The 19,622-nt window shown below is 32.1% G+C and overlaps 4 protein-coding genes across 7 annotated transcripts; 1 reads left to right on the top strand and 3 right to left on the bottom strand.

Annotated features, from left to right (window-relative positions):
• The first annotated feature begins 754 nt into the window (after window positions 1-754).
• LOC9304397 (putative defensin-like protein 89) lies at window positions 755-2,119 on the top strand. Of its 2 annotated transcripts, XM_021018976.1 has the most exons (3): window positions 755-823; window positions 1,005-1,081; window positions 1,856-2,119. In XM_021018976.1, the coding sequence occupies exons 2-3, from the start codon at window positions 1,009-1,011 to the stop codon at window positions 2,059-2,061; spliced, it is 279 nt and encodes a 92-aa protein (XP_020874635.1). In that variant the 5' UTR covers window positions 755-823; window positions 1,005-1,008; the 3' UTR covers window positions 2,062-2,119. The 2 variants fall into 2 exon arrangements, with proteins under 2 accessions (XP_020874635.1, XP_020874636.1); XM_021018977.1 differs by lacking the exon at window positions 755-823 and having other exon boundaries at window positions 939-1,081.
• On the bottom strand, window positions 1,934-7,971 carry LOC9304396. Of its 3 annotated transcripts, none has more exons than XR_002330598.1 (8): window positions 7,763-7,967; window positions 7,026-7,121; window positions 6,194-6,465; window positions 5,058-5,709; window positions 4,768-4,967; window positions 4,082-4,326; window positions 2,645-3,881; window positions 1,934-2,026 (listed from the first exon to the last, which is right to left on the bottom strand). XR_002330598.1 is itself a non-coding variant. In XM_021018975.1 (8 exons), exons 3-8 carry the CDS (start codon window positions 6,463-6,465, stop codon window positions 2,920-2,922), a joined length of 2,259 nt encoding a protein of 752 aa, XP_020874634.1. In that variant the 5' UTR covers window positions 7,026-7,121; window positions 7,763-7,971; the 3' UTR covers window positions 2,357-2,919. The 3 variants fall into 3 exon arrangements, 2 of the variants coding, with proteins under 2 accessions (XP_020874634.1, XP_002868324.1); XM_021018975.1 differs by lacking the exon at window positions 1,934-2,026 and having other exon boundaries at window positions 2,357-3,188; window positions 3,261-3,881; window positions 7,763-7,971; XM_002868278.2 differs by lacking the exon at window positions 1,934-2,026 and having other exon boundaries at window positions 2,357-3,881.
• A 4,054-nt stretch (window positions 7,972-12,025) lies between these two features.
• LOC9306416 (heat stress transcription factor A-5) lies at window positions 12,026-14,562 on the bottom strand. Its single transcript, XM_021019318.1, has 3 exons — window positions 14,173-14,562; window positions 12,614-13,798; window positions 12,026-12,316 (listed from the first exon to the last, which is right to left on the bottom strand). Exons 1-2 carry the CDS (start codon window positions 14,416-14,418, stop codon window positions 12,626-12,628), a joined length of 1,419 nt encoding a protein of 472 aa, XP_020874977.1. The 5' UTR covers window positions 14,419-14,562; the 3' UTR covers window positions 12,026-12,316; window positions 12,614-12,625.
• Window positions 14,563-16,500: 1,938 nt separating this feature from the next.
• LOC110226698 (FBD-associated F-box protein At4g13985) lies at window positions 16,501-18,545 on the bottom strand. Its single transcript, XM_021019170.1, is given in 6 exon segments — window positions 16,501-16,950; window positions 17,045-17,185; window positions 17,265-17,386; window positions 17,389-17,809; window positions 17,812-18,270; window positions 18,347-18,545. Coding segments are annotated over 5 exon segments (1,413 nt in total). The 5' UTR covers window positions 18,262-18,270; window positions 18,347-18,545; the 3' UTR covers window positions 16,501-16,671.
• Between the last annotated feature and the right edge of the window lie 1,077 nt (window positions 18,546-19,622).

The following is a 19,622-nucleotide window of genomic DNA, read 5'->3' as shown; positions in this document are numbered from 1 at the left end:
TACATTTGGTTTTACCCTGCCTTAGTATAGTACTTGATTAATTTCACAATTTTCAGTTCTTGTTATAAACGTATTATGGTCTATGGGGAGTGGAGTCTTCATTAGCATTGGCAGTTTCTACATGGTTGGTTAATTTTCTTAAATCGTCTTCTATGTGAGACTTGAGAAAATGACTATAGTATTCAATTTATTCCACAATTGCCACTACGAATTTTTGAGAAAAAAAGTTATTTGAATACAATGAATACGATTAAAAAGTTATTTGAATATGATTAAAAAGTTGTTTGAATACTATGAATATGATTAAAAAGTTATTTCAAGTCTTTGATCTGAATGACCAATTCAAACTAAAAAGTAAAAACGGAAAAGAATCGGGAAGATGTTTGAATGGGTGGTGGTCATTGTTTTGTTATTTCTGCCCAAAAAGGTTATAAATATTATATACATTTATATATATATATATATATATATATATATATATATTGTCTAAATGAGAAATAAAAATGTAAGAAATGTGCTAAGAATATATTATTTATTTAAATGTATGTTAAGAAAATAGCTTTATATCTAACTAGCTTTGAAAAAAATCATTATTGTACATTACTATGTATTTTAATTTGGTAACAAATTTATGAATCAAATGTATACATATTAATTGTTTGAATATTGATTTTTAAAAATCAAATTTGTGAATTTCCTAAATTAGGTTCTAAATATGTATAAATTCCTAAGACATATTCACAATTTTATATAGGAGAAGACAACGATTTGTTATCAACCAGTGTAAAAATAAAATTTCAAGATCATTATTACTTAAATATTTGTAAGATATTAGTTTTTATCTACAATATCTATTCTTGCTATTGTTCTGATTAGATATAAGTTCTTCTAATGTTGATTTGAACCTTACTTTTCTATAGGCTCTTTATTTCTTTGCTTTTTTTTTCATTTTATCTTCGGATTAAATTGAGCATATTCTAACAAACACTTGTTGCATCCTCTAGCGAAATGGGATTCAAGAATATTTCATCTCTTGTATCGGTGATGGTCTTTGCTCTTATCGTTCTACCCATGATTTCAGGTAATACATATTTTTTTTTTTTTCAAAGATAAACTATTGCTTATCTTTTGGGGTTAAATTGTCTTAAATGCAAAAATTTATCTTTAATATCATGGTGAGAGATTCAAACTGAGATTTATTCTAACAAAGTGAAACTCTTCTACGGGCAAAAAACTCAAGAATTTGTTTTGTTTATATTTGGATAAGTTAAGATATTATGTTTATATTATAAAATATCATACTATATAAAATTAGAGGAAAACTAATACTTTTGCTGTAAATCTTAATTAACGTTAAATTATTTTATTTAAAATATTTAAATAGGGTTTTCTCATAAGTAGAGTTATTTCAGTGTGATCGAAGATATTTTAGGAAGATAGTAAAATTATATAATTTCATTTATCATGAACTTCAGTGTGTCGTACTAAAGAAACAAAATTTTACTTGACATTATTTTATATAGATTTCTTATTGTTTGAGGGTTGTTTGGTTTCGTTTGTAAACTCTTCTCCTGTGTCTTGTGTTTCCATTTCGAGTGTTTAGTTTAAATTTATAATTGATTAAAAAGATGTTTAATTGTTTGGTCTAAATTTTAAATAGTTTAATTGGTGACAGTTTAGTTTTTTTTTTTAACTTTAAAATTGTACCCTTAACATATAAAAATATAAATAAAAATAGTTGAACTAGAATTAGAAGCATAAAGGTGCAGTACTTATACTAATTTATAAAACAAATAACAATTGATTATTTTTGTACTAATAATCTCGTTCATGTGTTTGTTTATGAACCAAACAGGACAAACAGGACAAAACATGCAATGTTTTTCAGGAATAGCATGTACAAACACAGATACATGCAATGATTATTGCAAACCTAGAAATAACAACTTAGGAGGGGTTTGTCTTGTTGGCCTCAACTGTTGTTGCTGCTATGTTGCTGTCGCCGAATCTCAAGAGTCTTCCATTTCTAAGAATAACAATAATGTATTAATTACTAATTAGTTCATCATTTTATATGTATTTTTTGTTGTTACAAAAAAATATGTATTCTGTATTATCAGAATAACAGTTAAAATCTATTTAAATATATGGATTATAAATTCTCTTATAACAATTATAAATGATCTTAAGTACTTGTTATAAAAGTATTATTGTCTATGGAAAGTGGAGTTTCTCATTAACATTGGCAGTTTTCTACATGGTTAATTTTCTTAAATCGTCTTCTATGTTGCTTATAAACATTAAAAAGACTAGTATTCAGTTTATTCCACAATTTCCACAACGAAAATTTGAGAAAAAAAGTAATTTGCGTACTATTATTTCATTTTCCTAGACAGGTAATCATAATTATCCAATTTACATTTCGATTTGAGTACGAAAATTTGAGAAAAGAGGTTATGAATACGATTATTTCATTTCCCTAGAGAGTTAATACTAATAACTCAACTATCCAATTTACATTTCGATAGTTCCATCTCCGGCATAGAAAACTCGACAGAGACACTCTAATTAGTGGCTTTAATGGATCTATTCAACAAGTCTATAGTTTAGGAAATCCATGGAACGGTGAGTACAAGACACTCACCGGATTACTTGAGAGCTTTGTTGCTTTCAGACCAAAGCAAGTGTCCTTGGATGTCTCATTCACGTTGTAGGGAAGACACAATGTCACCACAACGGCTTCTTTCAGTTTCCTCTTTATAGGAGCCTCGTCATCATAGTTATGAAGTGGAATGCTCACTGGAATCAAATTTCCTGAGACCCGAGAGATGTTGCTTCTCAGTTTGTGTCTGCTCAACATTAGATTTTGCTTATTCAAATCTTGGAAATACTCGCTAGGTTCTCGGCTCAGTTAGTATCTCATACACTCCCTTGCTCGGGTGCCCAAATTTTCAACCTTTTCGCACCTCTTTCACAATTCTCGTTCGCGGTGTCTGTACCATTCTGCACAGTAGAGGTAACATCTTCTGCAGCAGCTTTGGTTGAACACAGTGAAGGTTCGATTTCCATTTCAGAACCTGAAATAATGTCTTTTACATTTTCTGAGCAGACCCTCAGACAACTCATTGGCATTTTACTCAACGCACCATCTAAATTAGTAGCAACTTCGCCATGACCCTCATGTTTATCTAGCAAGTTAGATTCATCAAGAGATTTTCCATTAGATGGATCACTGAAAGCAATTTCTTTCTGCAAGTTACCTTCGTTAGCATCACTCTTTTGCAGATTGCCGGGTGCGTTTATTTGCTTTTCCACAGAGACGGCTAAAGAGATTGCATAATCACGAAACAAGGAATCGTGAGGTGGGCAGTGTAGCAGATCAATCAAGGTCTGATAATACTGTAGAAGGCTCGCGGATTGCCTAGCAGCTCGGTTCCCTAGACAGAGCTGTGTAAGTTTGATCATGTGTTTACATAAGTATCCCTTTTCTGCCCAGCTGCAACTGCAAACCCCAAACTGTGAACCTGGATTCCACACATGAATTTCGTTGCCATCACACTCATCTGTTATTTTTGCAGACATACCAGAGATAACAACATCAGAATCTGGTATACTCAATGCTTTGCGGAAGGAAGTCAACCCGCTCACCCATTCGTCTTTCCAGTACCTGGCAAAATTATCTTTTCCAGAATATTCATCAAGCCAGAAGTAAGAATGTACTTTTGTCCCTAACTTATCGACCAACCAATCAGCACGTTGATAAGCTTCAGAGTCCCTCTCATTCAAAAGCCTGCACTTCAGCTGATAGTGGTAAAGCTCCATCGCTGCACAGGTCTCTTGGCTTGCCAAGGGAAGAGATTGTAACGCACTTGTCCAGGCTCCTATAATAAATTGGAGGGAAAGAGTCATTCTCGAGAGGACTAGTGTCAAATATCCGCAATAATTGCAGGTAGAGTGGCAGAGTACCAATGTAGAATTACAAGTAAAATCTTGATACTTAGGGTTTTACCTATCAATTAATTGTAGATGACCATGCAGGTAGAGTGTAAACAGAAAAGAAAAGAGGGAACCGGAAACTAACCTATTCTGGGAGACCAAACAGATCTGAAGTACTCCACAAATTCTGGACTACCAACAAAATCCTCTGCAAAAGTGTCAAACAATGTGGCTGTTCCTTGCCTCCTACAGATTTTATCAACAGCCTGCCCAAGATGTCTTGAAATATCAACGCGAGTCTCTGTTTCTGGACATCTCTTGATTATGTTCTTATGCCATGCATGGCGAACACGCCAAAAGGAAAACAAGACTGGACACTGAAATACATCCCTGAGAACATCGCAAGCAATAGAGTTCAATAAAATATAATATTGAGGGCTGACAATTGGGTTCCTTGTCTGATATATGCTTACACCAAATTTCTTATTAACAAAAGAGAGTAATATGGTTCAGTAGCTGTTGATGAACCCTATAATCTAACTATGTCAAGCCTTCTTCATCTAGCCAGTTGCCAGTTCCCCCAAGGATTCAAGACCTATGGTTGTAACATCCAAGTCAATATGTCCAAATAGTGCTACATAGAGCTTCACTATTGAAAATTCGAAATTACCAAAGTCAGCTTTATTCAATATGTTGATATTTGGTTATGTACTTAAGTTAACTGGATTCAAAGCTAAACGATTTGCTGTGGTAAAATCTGCCAATTTTCCTGAAGGAGGGAACATGCAAAATATGTTTTTTAATGAAAAAGTGGTTTTTGAAGCAACCAACCTGATCGTTATTATGTCAGCAAAAGGATCATCAACTATGAACCCAGCCACCTTCCAGGAGGGATCCTTGGCATGGACTCGGTTACAAAGAGCTCTCATCCATCTATATGCATCTCCACTGGAAAACCGCGGTGCAATTATCCAAGCAACTGGAATAGCCTTATTCTCAGAGTCGAATACAACAAGACTATGGATAGGATACTGAAAATAAACGCAACGCATAGACCTGAGAATCATCCTAATAATATAAATATCAAATTTAGCGACTGATGCAAACTGTAAGAAACTGACCTTTAGTGTATTTGTCCCAAACCTTGAGTCTGAAGCCAAAAGTCTACAGTTTCCAAATCTAATCATTTGTTGCAACTGCCACTCAGTTTGGATACCCAAGGAGAAAGGGTCTGTATCAGAGAACCCCTCGAAGAAAAACACATGACTTTGATGACTTTCAACCCACATGCTGATGCTGATATCATCATCCTCATTGAGCTCATATGATGAACGTCGTATACTCCTCTCAAGTCTTCGTACATATCTATGAGTTAACAAATCATCTCGGTTACTTGGACCACCTTGTTTTTCCACTGATTCATTATGCCTTTGCATTATGGTCTCCACAGAGACACCCACATAGAGCAACGATGATACACGTAGCCTAAGGTCTTCTGATATATATGGAGCAAACATGGCTCTTGTTCCAGCCGCCTTTTTGTCTTGTGGACCGTGGCAGGGCAACCCTTTTTCATCTACATGCTTGTCATTGTTATAAATTACTAAAGCCACAGTTGGTTCTGCAATTAAGCGTTTCACAATGAAGTGACACCTGCAACCTCTCTTAGAATTGGGTCGGCCTGCATTGTTCTTTTTCGGAACATATGTGCTCCTACTTGGTCGTACAGCTCCGCCTTTCCTATTGTCATCCGGTCCAAAGGAACACCAATACCTACTCGAACAAAAACACTAATTTATAACCAACGATTTTGTTCCACACTGACTAACAAAAAGAGATGCATGCGGAGAACAACCAAACAGATAGCCAACTTTATGTAGTATGGACAGTCTTAAATTCAGAAAGAATGAGAGCCAAGTACTGCCTACAATGAAAACAATATGGGATCATAGTATTTAGAGTATCCAGATGTGCTGCAACAAGAAAAATGGATACAGATAGCATGGGAAACATAAAGCAGAAGAAAATGAGACAATTGAAAAGAACACAGAAACATACATGAAGCAAACAAAATATAAATTCACTGCCGCTTCAGTAGGAAAAGATGACCACAAAGTATGCAGAAAATAAAACATAAAGTATCGTTAACAAAGTAACGACGATGTGAAAGTAGACCCGATAAACTTCCAGCAGACGATAATAACCAGATAAACGATCTAGCTTGTTGTGACCAATACAAAACGAATGTGTAACTTACAGAATATACTCCAGGATGCCATCCACCTTTGGCTTATATTTTTTCCCTTTGGCTTTCCGTCGTCTAGCTTCGACATGGAAACTTGTAGGACAATCTTTATTCGAGGATTCACCTCTTACAAAATCATCGACCCTAGTATACGGGATGAGGGCTAACCTATCTATATTGTCCCGGTAACCTTCAACCTTTGACCAAACAAGATCGGCAGAAGAAAATTCTGGCAAAGTAGGATTTTGCACAGGTAAGGAGAAAATCTGATCCCATCTAGCCATCTGCATTCATATGTAGTCAAACCACCGTTAAATTACACAAATTAAGAAATGTCAGAGTTGAAAACATTATGTCAGAATCCTGGGAACTCTATACTACAACGAGACATGCCCAAACAGAGATTTTCATTGCAACGGAGTTCGATATATTTGTTCACAATTCTAGCATAAAATTCCCAAAACACACATATTTCACATCAATTCCAACAACAATCAACAAACTTTTCAGAGTAAATGTCATAAAAAAAACTTAAGAATCGCATAAATTTCCCCACTTTTTTCAACCATCTTCATTTTTCAACAGATGAATCATCTGATAATAAAAACACTCCACTAGTCAGATGAATCATATGATCAAAGAATAGTAAAGACAGAGCTCACATGACCAATCCACGAACTCAGGAGCAATCATATAGGCAAAGTGCAAACAGTTAAAACTTAAAATATATCTAAACTCAAACACCAAAAACTCCACAAACAACATTCACAGTAGAACGCTATAAATAGCTCAATTGCTCTAAAAAAGTTCAAAAATCAGAGAGACTCGGCCTCAGGGATTTTACCTCTGACCTCTCTCAGCTAGAAGCTGGTCGATTTTGTAGTTGAGTTCCAGGAACTCGAACAAACTTAATGCCCAGATGATGAAGAAATGCTGTGTCCTGCACATATGTCAAAATGATTTCACTTTGGACTCCTCTGTACAAGAATTTAAATCTGAAGCACATTGATCATAAACTAGCTCCCTCTCGCACACTCAGATGAATCAATAAGACGAATTTCACTAAAACAGCACAAACTCCATGTTCAATTATAAAGCAAGACAAACAATCAGAAGATAAGACAAAACTTTACACAATCAGAGATAAGGCAAAGATCAATTCAATCACTTCAAGTAGCAATGTAATCAATGAGACAGTCTTATAAAATTTCAACAGAAAACTTAAAGTCCCCAAAAGGGTTTATATCATTTCAAGCATTTGGGTAAACCACGGGACAAAGCAAGCACTAGGCATTAAAATTGGGATCTTTACTCCAAATTACAGGAAATTGAAGATCAAATTTCTCGATTCAACTGAAAATCTCAGAATCCCCAAATGGGTTTCAGAAAAAGACACAAGATCGAGCAAACACCCCCCCGACCTTAATAGAAAAATCGAAGGAGAGAGGGAGAGAGGACATGGTCGTAAACCCAGAAAAATGAAACAGGAAAAAACTTCTGAAATCGAGAAAAACAGCGGAGTAATCAAAAGAGAATTCCTCAGGTTCAGGGTAAGTTCAACGGGGAGAAAGAAGCACTAACCCGGCGGAGTCAGAAACAGATGCCGACTTCGGAAAACCCCATAAACGATTTTGAGGAAAATGCTTTAGGGTTCAGTGTCTGAGAATCGAATTGGGAGAGTGAGAAGCAAATACGACGCCGTTCGAAATAAATATGAAAACGATACCGTTTTAGTGGCATTTTTTTTTTTTTTAAATGAAGTCCACGGGTCTGAAGTCTGAACCATTACCCGCCCAATTATATCCATTTATATACCTCGCGGTAAGTCGTAAATTTTTCTAACAGAGAAAATCTCGATTGATACTAAAATTGTCGTCATTGTATTAAAGATGAGAGAAATGTAAATTTAGTGTATTAAACAGTCTAGAAGTACTTTTTGATATATTACAAGAAGTTGGCAAATAAATAAAAAACGATTCATATATTATCAAAATCGTTTCAATAAATAAAGAAACCTAAAGTTGATTAAAAAGAGTTAAAGGTAAAAGCATACTTTTTTATGGAAAAAGACGTAATTTTCAAGCATAATTCAATCCAAAAAGACATGAATCACTACTCTCTATAATTGATTAAGATTAATAGCCAATAGAGAATCCGCATCAAAACGAGAAGTAAGCCATCGAAATTGACAACACCATCTTTTTAGAACACGGATATTATTCAAACCAAAAGAAAACACAGCACCGGAAAAGCCGTGATATAAGCCAGCTGTACCGGACAGCGATCAGCGAAGTAAAACAATGAAGCCAGACCACGTCCGGGAATGAAAGCCGGACATCGAAACCAATGTATCATCCTTTTAATCTGAGTACGTAATCTCCGAATTTTGAGTCTTTAACTCTTTATTAGGGTTATATAGAGGTAATATCAAGTAACATCGTAGTTTTTGTTTGGTTATAATATACAAAATTTTATATAGATCATTATTGACGATGGCTTATTTTTTTCATCACATAGGCACAGGGCTGGAGAGCATATACCATAATTACCCTATTGAATGTACATAATAATAATGTTCAAATCTATATATATAATTAGAGAGTCTTCTCTCCATCTAAGGTGTCCACCTAAGCATCCACCTAAGCAATAATATTTATTTTACATTAAAATCAATTTAAAACATCCATTTAATGCATTTACTTGTAATTAATAGAAATAATAAATTTTAAATAAATAAAAAACGAATTATGTAAAATAAATAAAATGTTAAAATAATAAAATAATACTATAAAAATTTTATAAGTAAGACTAATATAATTCAACTTTTAAATGATAAAAATTAAATATGGTCAGTATTCAAAATTTTAAATGTGTTAATGAGTTTTAGGATGGAAGTAAATTTATGTAATTCTATATGTGAAACTTTAAACAAGAAAATAAAATTCAAAGTAAAATATTAGTTTCGAAGAACAATATACTACATATTTTTAGTTATTATTAAATTTTTACTTAAAGAAAAATAAAAAATTACTAAACTCAACTTAAATTTATAATTTAAGAAGAAAATATTGTAAGATGCAAACTTTATCTTGTGAAATTATAAAAAACAAATCTTGAAAATTTTAAAACCTTATCATCCATCTTTTAAAAAATAAATAATCAGTGATCACAGTATTCATGAGTTTTACAATAAAATATATTAAAAATAAATGTAAGCCATTAAAAAAAAGTGATATGTAATTTGTGTAGCATATTCTCAAGTGGAAGTACAACTTTATAACAGAATAAAAAAACTAAGTTTGATATTTCATCAATGAAATATTGAAAAGATAGTTATGATATGTCTTGAAAATCAATTCACAGTCCAATATATATTATGTGTGAGTCAATAGAAGGTAAAAAGAAAGTAGATGTCGAGAGGCAACGATTGCATCATAGAAGATGACGAAATAACTGGTAATTAAAAGAGTTTGAAAATAAATATATATGGGAGAGTCTTCTCTCCATATAAGCTATCCACATCATCATCCACCTAAGCATGCATCTAATTAAAAATTAAAAGTAAAAATTTATTTAAAATGTTCATTCAATACATACTTATTTTTACTTATTGTTATTTATGATTAAAAATATTTAAGTTATAATACAAATGAATTAATATTATAAGTAAAAAAAAAGAAATATAAATTTATACATAATAATATAATTTGAATATATATATATATATATAATGGGAGAGTCTTCTCTCCATATAAGCTATCCACATCATCATCCACCTAAGCATGCATCTAATTAAAAATTAAAAGTCAAAATTTATTTAAAATGTTCATTCAATACATACTTATTTTTACTTATTGTTATTTATGATTAAAAATATTTAAGTTATAATACAAATAAATTAATATTATAAGTAAAAAAAAAAGAAATATAAATTTATACATAATAATATAATTTGAATATTATATATATAATCTATATATATAATTAGAGAGTCTTCTCTCCATCTAAGGTGTCCACCTAAGCATCCATCTAAGCAATAATATTTATTTTACATTAAAATCAATTTAAAACATCCATTTAATGCATTTACTTGTAATTAATAGAAATAATAAATTTTAAATAAATAAAAAACGAATTATGTAAAATAAATAAAATGTTAAAATAATAAAATAATACTATAAAAATTTTATAAGTAAGACTAATATAATTCAACTTTTAAATGATAAAAATTAAATATGGTCAGTATTCAAAATTTTAAATGTGTTAATGAGTTTTAGGATGGAAGTAAATTTATGTAATTCTATATGTGAAACTTTAAACAAGAAAATAAAATTCAAAGTAAAATATTAGTTTCGAAGAACAATATACTACATATTTTTAGTTATTATTAAATTTTTACTTAAAGAAAAATAAAAAATTACTAAACTCAACTTAAATTTATAATTTAAGAAGAAAATATTGTAAGATGCAAACTTTATCTTGTGAAATTATAAAAAACAAATCTTGAAAATTTTAAAACCTTATCATCCATCTTTTAAAAAATAAATAATCAGTGATCACAGTATTCATGAGTTTTACAATAAATATATTAAAAATAAATGTAAGCCATTAAAAAAAAGTGATATGTAATTTGTGTAGCATATTCTCAAGTGGAAGTACAACTTTATAACAGAATAAAAAAAAACTAAGTTTGATATTTCATCAATGAAATATTGAAAAGATAGTTATGATATGTCTTGAAAATCAATTCACAGTCCAATATATATTATGTGTGAGTCAATAGAAGGTAAAAAGAAAGTAGATGTCGAGAGGCAACGATTGCATCATAGAAGATGACGAAAGAACTGGTAGTTAAAAGAGTGAAAATAAATTTCTAAAACTTTAGAAAGATAATGCACATGACTAATGTATCTTTGAGATCTCATTCATTGTGTGAAACGAATGAGTTCTTAGAAAATACATGACATACATTATTAAACAAATTATTAGATTCAAAGTTGGGTTTAACCGTTTGACCATGTAATCATGGAAAGTAAAATAAGATAGGCTCATTGATGACTTAGTCGGAAATTCTCTTATTGTTGCACTAGCTTTGATGGGTAAATCAAACTCGCTAAACTGGTTCTAGCAACATGGTATTATAGATGTACTTTTACACTAAATAATGTTCATGAAACTCGGGAAATTCACATTTTATATGGAATGATGTTATGTTCGTATCAACATTTAATCATAAATAATATCTACAATTAGATCAACAGTCGATAATTAATATCAAAACTTTTAGAAATACCTTCATGGAATATGAATAAGAAATAAACTCTTTGAGAGTGTTGATACCGTTTATTATTTGTGGGATTATCTTAAATGATCTTTGTTACCACGTGATATATATCAAATTATTTATTTGTCAAAGAAATATTATCGTCGATAATATATATGTTATATATCGCTGCGTAAAATAAGTTTAGTGTTTAAAATTTGAATTATTATATTTATGCTCAAAAAATTATCTTTTAAATTTAATTGATTATATTTTATGCTCAAATTTTTATATCAATAGAAAAGATTTTAAAATTAAAATCCCGCGCAACGATAAGAATATAATTACTTGATTTTTCCAGACAAGTTGTAATTAGTTTAAGGAATGATTCTGTAGAATTTTGATGTGTTTTGATTTTTTCCAGACAATTTGAAAACATTCCAATGCACTTAAGGTTCTGGCTTCTAGGATTGGGTATAAGTTTAAAGAAATTCTTATCGTGTGTGCAATGATTCTGTAGAATTGTGTAGAATCAGATGTCTTCCATATCCTGAAATTATGTTATTAAGATTTTATAATAATAATGTTCAAATTACTTCTGTGTCAGAGAGATCAGAAACACATTTCAGCGGATGTTACCAATGTCGGTACTAAGATTTGGGGGAAGACTACATATGGTTTACATTTAAGACACGAAAAAATGCTTATTCAATTTAAAATCCTATGCACTTAAAATTACAGTCAAATTACTTGATTGTGTAAATTTACAACAAAGCTACTTACGCTTTTTCAGTCCAATGTTTCATTACTTACTCAGCCATAGTTCTTACTTCTTACCAAAACCACTGACCATATACTCTCGTTTATGTAACCTGAAAATACAAATGCATAAACTCTTTCTGCATCATAAATTTGGCATAAATTGGGTAAATGAGGACAACTTGCTAGGGTTTTACTAATGTGTTACAAATTCCTAATCAATGCAGAATGATTTCAAGCAGAAAAGGAAAGTTCAAAAGATGCTGCATATGCAAGTTCATTTAAAAGAATTTGTCGACAATGTCTAGCTAATTGTTGCCAAAAATCATGCATATATCAAGAAAGCTAACATGTCGATCACAAAATCGTAAAGGAATCATAATTAATGAGTAGGTTTAAGGATATATTACCGTCCAAATAGTTTATAAGGTCAGCTGCTCGATATTCTTTGTATTACGTGACATCATATTCCCGTTTCTTCTCTCCTCTTGCTCTTCGTCTGGGTTACCTCTATAAGTCGAACTTGCCTCCTCATTATCTGAAGACCCTGGCCTTTCTGTTAAGAACTGTTCCCAGAATACATCATTCACTCTTGCTGGAGGAGCTGCATTTGCTTGGCTACCTCCAACTGCAACCTCTTGTCTACCCCGATTTTTCTCACTTGCACTTGTTTCTATTGAGTTGAATTTTAACTCGGTACATCTTCCTATCTCCTGACTTTTAAGAGTCGTCTTAGCTAACTGTGAAGCGGTCTTCTCCGGTAATGGAGCAGAAGCCAGGGTTAGATTTAAATGACATGAAAAGCTACCATCAGTCTCCTCAGAAGAAGTTAGCCTCTGCTGCAAGGTCTCCACTCTTGTAATGTCGTTTAACAGTAATCTCCTCGGGCATGTCCCGGTATCCGCAAGCTCTAGTGCTTCAGGTGCAAATGGTAGGCCTTCTCTTCTTGTTAGTGTAGTTTTTGGATCACCTCCTGACAGTATCCCTTTGGGACTCCCACCTTCTTCATTGGAACTTTGTATACTGTGTGAAACCATGTTCATATCTGAAACAGCTGGAGAAAGTTCTAGTCGCAATTTATTAGAGAAATTTTGATGGAAAATGTTTCCAGACTCGCGTCTCGAGCTTCCGCTGCTATTATCCAGATGAGAATCTTCTGAAGGTGGCTTTGATTGCTCAACTTCAGGGAGCCTTCGCTTTTTATTGTAAGCTGAAATATCCAATTGCTCGACTTTACGGCCAAAATTCTTAACAAAAGTAGGATTCCGAATCGCCGTTTCCAAGAAATTCAGCAGCTTCTTCTGCCTCTTCTCCATATCATCAACATGCTCAGTCATTTCCTCAAACTGATGCTTTGCTACAGCCTTCTGTTGTTTGAACTTTAAAAGCTTAGCTTCAATCGCAGCTTTTTCACGTGAAAGCTTGTCCATTTGCTCTTGCAACACTGCTCTTTCTTGATCTGTCGACGAAGCAGGTGGATGACTGTGGCTGTGTATAGGTTTCCTTCTATGTATATTCTTGAGAAGATGCTTCTGATCCTTAATAAAATCATCATTCAAAAATTCCCACCTCTCGGGATCAATCTTTCTGAACCCCTATAACCAAGATCACAAGAACATTCACACCGTTAATAGAAACCTAAAGCAGACAACAACGACGAAAACCGACACATAGTCCATAAGTTCCAATCAACTGATAACATTGGAGAAGATAAAATCCCTATAAATTCACCCATTTCCACAATTCAGTCTATAATCACACAGAGGCCTAGATTACAATTTTAGCTACATTTCATCGTCTTGTTGAATCACTCCACAATATCATAAAACAATTTCCATAATTCAGTATCTCAATCACACAAAGGCTTAGATGGGTTCTAATATTCCCAAATTAGGTCAAAATTAGGTCAATTCAAAACTTGGAACAGAGAAGAGTTTGGTCAAATCGAAACTGACAGAAAGAGACTCACATAGGTATTGAGCTGACGAATGAAGGAAGAGAAGTTATTGTGCTTGAAGTAGGTTGGAAGAAGAAGGCGTGAAAATTCCGCATGATTCCAAACGATGAAGCTGTTGTTGTTGGCGCTCCACGATACAATCTGGTCCGTTGATGAATCGTCGACCATCTCGTAGGTCTTTACCAAGAAAGGAGCTGGTCCTCCGGCTCCTTCTCCGCCGCTCACGGAGGCGGAGGAGTTACCTAATGCGCCGTTCATTGTTGAATCTAATCAGAAACTGCAACGAGAGATGGTGATGGTGGGCGAGAGATCCTTAGCCGTAAATAAATGAATAATTATATTCTTTTTCATTTTTAATACTAATAATACCTTAAAACTGCAAATTAAACCCAAAAATACCTAAAAACTGCAAATGGCCCAAGTAAAATGATAAATTTAAAAATCACTCACAAAAATCCCCTATATATTAATAGAGAAACAATTTTTTAAAAAAACCTTACCATCATGTGTTATTAACAAGATTGTCACGCTGATGTGTCGCTCTCACAATGATTTGGCTTCTATTTAGATAATTACCCAAGATTTATTAGACTATTTACAGAATTTGCCATTAGTCTCATACATCCATATATCCCATTAATAATTAAAAACATACACTTTTTGTTTATCTTATATTACTATATTTTTATATTTATATTTTTCTTTATATACATTTATATAAATTTTCTTTAGCGGATGGGTAAACAATCTTTTTATTTATATTTATATTTATGTTTATATTTAAATGATAAAATATATACATTTGGTTCAAGAATCTCGAATTCAAAACTACAAAATCATTACATCTTTCATAAATTTTTTACTTAAATAAATAAGATAATCTTCTTTCTATATATGTTACGAATACTTAAAATCCTATTTTTTGGAGGAGTTCTAACTTTTCGAAGAAAAACATTATAACCACATTTGTATATCAACCAAAATCTGGCCACATTATAACCATTTCGTAAATAATCCATTCATAATCTAAGAATCTTATATTTGGAACAATACAAAATCTTATCTTGAAAACTATCAAATCTCATCTTTGCTAAATTTTGGATTTTTTATACTTATTAAAAAAAAAAAATTCTTTTTATACTACAAAATCTCGAAATTTTTAAAACATACGGAAAGAAATATTGTCATAAATGGTAACATTTCTTCAATACTTTTTTTATCACGTTGCAGCTTTATTCAAGGTTCAAATATTTCACGGGTAAAACATATTCTTATATGAAATAGTCCCAAATTTGAATAAAACAAAAAAAAAAATTGTAACATGTTTCGTTTTACACAAACGGATCTTGGATCCCAGATAATAATTTTAATCATAATAATTTTACTTCAATCACTTCATCCCGCACATCGTGCGGGTTGTTATCTAGTATATATATAATTGAAACATAGACAAAATTAAACCTTTTGAGTATTATTTATGGAATTCAACAAACATTGTTACGAATTTTTTGAGTGTAATTCTAACGAATATTTTTTGATTCGATACCTAAAAATTGTCATGATATCCGACAAATAAACACATGAGCATTATGAAAACCACAACCATTTTGATGGAAACCTTTATCAAAAAAAAAAAAAAAAAAAAATTGATGGAAACAATCTTTTGGTAGTAGAAGTTAATAGAGCTAGTAAAGCTTAATAGAGTGAACTCTTTTGAGTCAGTTATCCACATTTTATGTTTTATTGTAAATTGTATTATTCTATCCACGTGTAAAACTCCTACAATATAGTAAAAGAGTCTAAGGCTTTTTCCTTACAAAAATGCTTTAAATATCATCAATTTAATTTACTTCTCCTATCCTCTTTTTCTGAGTGTAAAATTAGTATAAATATATATATATTACTCCCTCCGTTTCAGCTTAGTTGTCGTTTCAGGATTTAAATTTTGTTTCATAATAGTTGTCGTTTTAGGTTTTCAATGCAAATGTTTGGTGAAAATTCCAGTTTTATCCTTACAGTTTTAATGTTTTGGCCAATGAATTTTTTTATAAAATATATTAATAAAGAGTAAAACAGAAAATTTAATGCTTTCTTAATTTGTGTGAAAAAACCTTAAACGACAACTAAAACCAAACGGAGGGAGTAGTACATTTTTCGATTCTAAATTAGTTTTTCAATCAATTGCTATATTGACATTATTAATTTATAAGGGTTTCACTATAAAATAGATAATGTTTGTCAATTTAATGAAAAAAGTAAATAAGCTATCAAATTTTTATATAATTTAACTAGGATAAATTTGTTTATAATGTAAATAAATGATTCAATGAGGATTTTGTCGGCGAGAAAGCATTACTAGTCATATTTGACAAAATACCAAACAATCAAACATATGATTCTCTTACAAGTTAACGATAGATAAAATGAAGAAAAAAACAAAGTTCACGATAACATAGTACTCAAAAGACAACCTTGTACGTTCATCACTAAAATAAAGACTGAGGATCAGATTCAGATAATGAAAACTTGGCATGAGGTAGAGAGTCTTGGAATGGTAAGGAGTTTCTTGACGATGACAGATTCTTCCTTCTCTCTAAAGTTACCTAAGAATAGTGTGAGATTTTTGAGGATTGTGGAGTTCCCTAGAAAGTAACTCACTAGTTTCAGTCTTATCTCGCTCGCCTCCGCTGCCATCGGCTTTACAATCTTAACATACTCGAGAGATGTTAGAAACCGCCGTGGTCCAGGTAAAATACTAGCTCCGTCCTCCCGTGGACGTAATCTAAATCCCTGTAAGTAGGACAAAACAAGTTGAATATGTCTTACTTTTACCATTTGCATTCATTGTAACGAAGAGAGTTTATTATTCAGTAAAAATCCTAACCAAGACAAGAGATTTTAGATTCGGACAGCTCTCAAGAAAGATTGGCAACATTTCCCACCTGTAGTCGGTGAATTCAACACGCAAGAAAGATATATTATGGAATAAGGATAGTTGTTCACATCTTGAGTAATCATATATGACCTGCTCGAAGAAAAAAAAGATATTAGTAAGAAACTTATAGGATAAAGTGAAGCATTCAAATAGTTTCAATGAAGGTTACCTCAAGAGTACTCGAAGAGATGATCATATCTTTAACATAAGATATCCCGATAAGAAAATTACGAATCATCTGTCTCTTTGGTAGATCATTTGGATCAAACTTCCTTTTGAACCTCAAGTTAACACAACATCGATATCCACCTCAACAAGGGAACCATGATTTTTTATTGTGTAATTTGCAGTTCGCTTATCACGGAGCCTCAGATACTCAAGCCTAGGAGCATCAATTGAAACTGCTAGAAAGTCAAACCTAGTAGGACTAATTAAACCCATGTATGATTCATGAGTGAACCTCAATAGAGACTGAGAACACACTTGAAAACTTTCTAAACCGTAGGAAGTGTTAATCATTTTTACAGTTAAGCTTTCGAGAACAGGGCAGCCTGAGATTAGCATTTCGATAGCCAAACTGCTCACCAACTCAACTTCATCTAGAACGATAACTTTGAGAGAAGGTAGAGACACAAACTCGGGATTAGGCAAGTATACGTCATAGAGGTTTAAGGATATCAAGCTCTCACACGTCACGTGTAAACTATGGGGGGTATCATCATCACTCTATCCAACCCCCAAGTACTGTCCCGGACATGGATATGTTGAACTTTCCGCTCAACAACAGCTTTGAACCACTGGGTGAAATGAGCAGTATCAAGCGGAGCATCGTCATACCAATTAACCGTTAACCTAAACTTTTGTAAGCAAGACTCATTGTTAAAACCTAGAAACCTATAAACGAAACCCAACAAAGAGTTGAAATCCGAGGAATCATCACAGTTAGCCACCATGAAATCACCACATTTCAAGTTCAATCCAGGTACATATCTCCAGACATTTCTCCATCGGCGGGATAGTACACTACACCTAACCACATCCTTCGTGGGAAGATTCAAGAGAATCTTAAAAAGCAAGCAATCTGGTAAGTTCCTCAGCCGATCTACTTTCTTTACTCTATCACCTGATCGCTTCGAACGAACTCGTCTCTCTCTGCCTTCTTGCATGTTATCTGTCTAGCAAACATAGAATTGAAATGAAGAATCGAGTAAATCTTCCAACATGAAAGAAATCAAATGACATAATTTGTACCTGATTAGATCAAAACGGAGCGAGATCGAGATTTAGATAGTTCAATCGTCATGAAATTTTTTGACCGTATCTACTTTGTCTCCACTCCAGTTAGGGTTTCAAACTTTTTCAAGTCTCTGTCAGTGGAAAGGTGAAAAGTCTCTAGTTTTGTTTCGAAGTACGTGTATCTGAAACCTGTTCTGTTTAATTTGGTTAAAGTGTTCGATCCATAGTTACAAAAAATACGTTTGGGCTTTTAAATACTTAGCCCATTATAGATAAAAATCGAACCACCCAATTAAAATAAAATTTAGGTTCCAAAACAATAAACTTAATTTAAAACTGAAAGCATAAAATCATAAATAATAAAAGTTGAATTTTTTTGTCGGTGGTCATATTAGTTTCATAATATTCGCCGAGACTAATGGTTGTTGAAATCTAAAGTAATCCTATTACTTTTAATTTATCAAATGTCAAGAGTAAAGACTCAAACTACATATGGAAAGTAGCAATTGATGTATTGTTGTTTCCTTACATACGGATCTTGAAAATATATATATTAATTAATATAAACCATGAATATTATGTATTTGAAAAAAAATCATTAACCAGTCCCTTTCCTTTCTTATTAATGTTTTTGATAAAGTATAGACTGGTTAATGATTTGATACTGTATTTACAAATCGATGTGAAAATTAGAATTTTGGATCTTTTCATTTTTGTTTTGTTTTTTTTGTTTTTTTTACTATTTTTTAATTTGACTGTATAAACTATAAAGTACAAAGAAACCCACTAAAATAAATATTGTAATTAATTAAATAATGTAATACTTAAAATTTTAAGATTCGATATTTAAATTTAATAATTACCATTAATAGAGTGTACTATACTTAGGTGGAGCCGAGAGAAAAAAGAAGGTCTTTATTGACTGACGAACCATACTTAGGTTTACCCCTGGGGTGAACCTTTAAATTTACCCAATAGATTATAGCCAATCGTTTTGCCATGTCATTATTAATACTAGAAAATTAAAAAAAAAAAGAAACACAATTAAAAAAAAAGGAAATCACAAAATAGATTTAAGGTTTAAGGTTTAGGGTTTAGGGTTTAGGGTTTAGAGTTTAGATTTTACAATTAAAAAGAAATTAGATGTCGGTTTGGGTTGCCAAATGAGTGGCTATGGTTTAGATTTTATAATTAAATTTAAATTAGATATCGGTTAGGGTTTAGGGTTTAGATTTTACAATTAAAACGAAATTAGATGTCGGTTTGGGTTGCCAAATGAGTGGTTAAGGTT

This window comes from Arabidopsis lyrata (assembly GCF_000004255.2).
Source record: "Arabidopsis lyrata subsp. lyrata unplaced genomic scaffold ARALYscaffold_7, whole genome shotgun sequence".
NCBI classification, from domain to species: domain Eukaryota; kingdom Viridiplantae; phylum Streptophyta; class Magnoliopsida; order Brassicales; family Brassicaceae; genus Arabidopsis; species Arabidopsis lyrata.
This window is presented reverse-complemented; position numbering and strand designations above follow the sequence as displayed.

What these genes read in the sequence shown, in the direction of transcription:
- LOC9304397 (XM_021018976.1), top strand. Translation starts at nt 1,009, where the DNA reads ATGGGATTCAAGAATATTTCATCTCTTGTATCGGTGATGGTCTTTGCT. An exon ending in CGTTCTACCCATGATTTCAG is followed by an intron (nt 1,082 to 1,855) that starts GTAATACATATT and finishes TGAACCAAACAG; the next exon opens with GACAAACAGGACAAAACATG.
- LOC9304396 (XM_002868278.2), bottom strand. Translation starts at nt 6,465, where the DNA reads ATGGCTAGATGGGATCAGATTTTCTCCTTACCTGTGCAAAATCCTACT. An exon ending in TTGGGACAAATACACTAAAG is followed by an intron (nt 4,968 to 5,057) that starts GTCAGTTTCTTA and finishes GTTTATTTTCAG; the next exon opens with TATCCTATCCATAGTCTTGT. An exon ending in TGTTTGGTCTCCCAGAATAG is followed by an intron (nt 3,882 to 4,081) that starts GTTAGTTTCCGG and finishes AATTTATTATAG; the next exon opens with GAGCCTGGACAAGTGCGTTA.
- LOC9306416 (XM_021019318.1), bottom strand. Translation starts at nt 14,418, where the DNA reads ATGAACGGCGCATTAGGTAACTCCTCCGCCTCCGTGAGCGGCGGAGAA. An exon ending in TTCGTCAGCTCAATACCTAT is followed by an intron (nt 13,799 to 14,172) that starts GTGAGTCTCTTT and finishes TCTTGGTTATAG; the next exon opens with GGGTTCAGAAAGATTGATCC.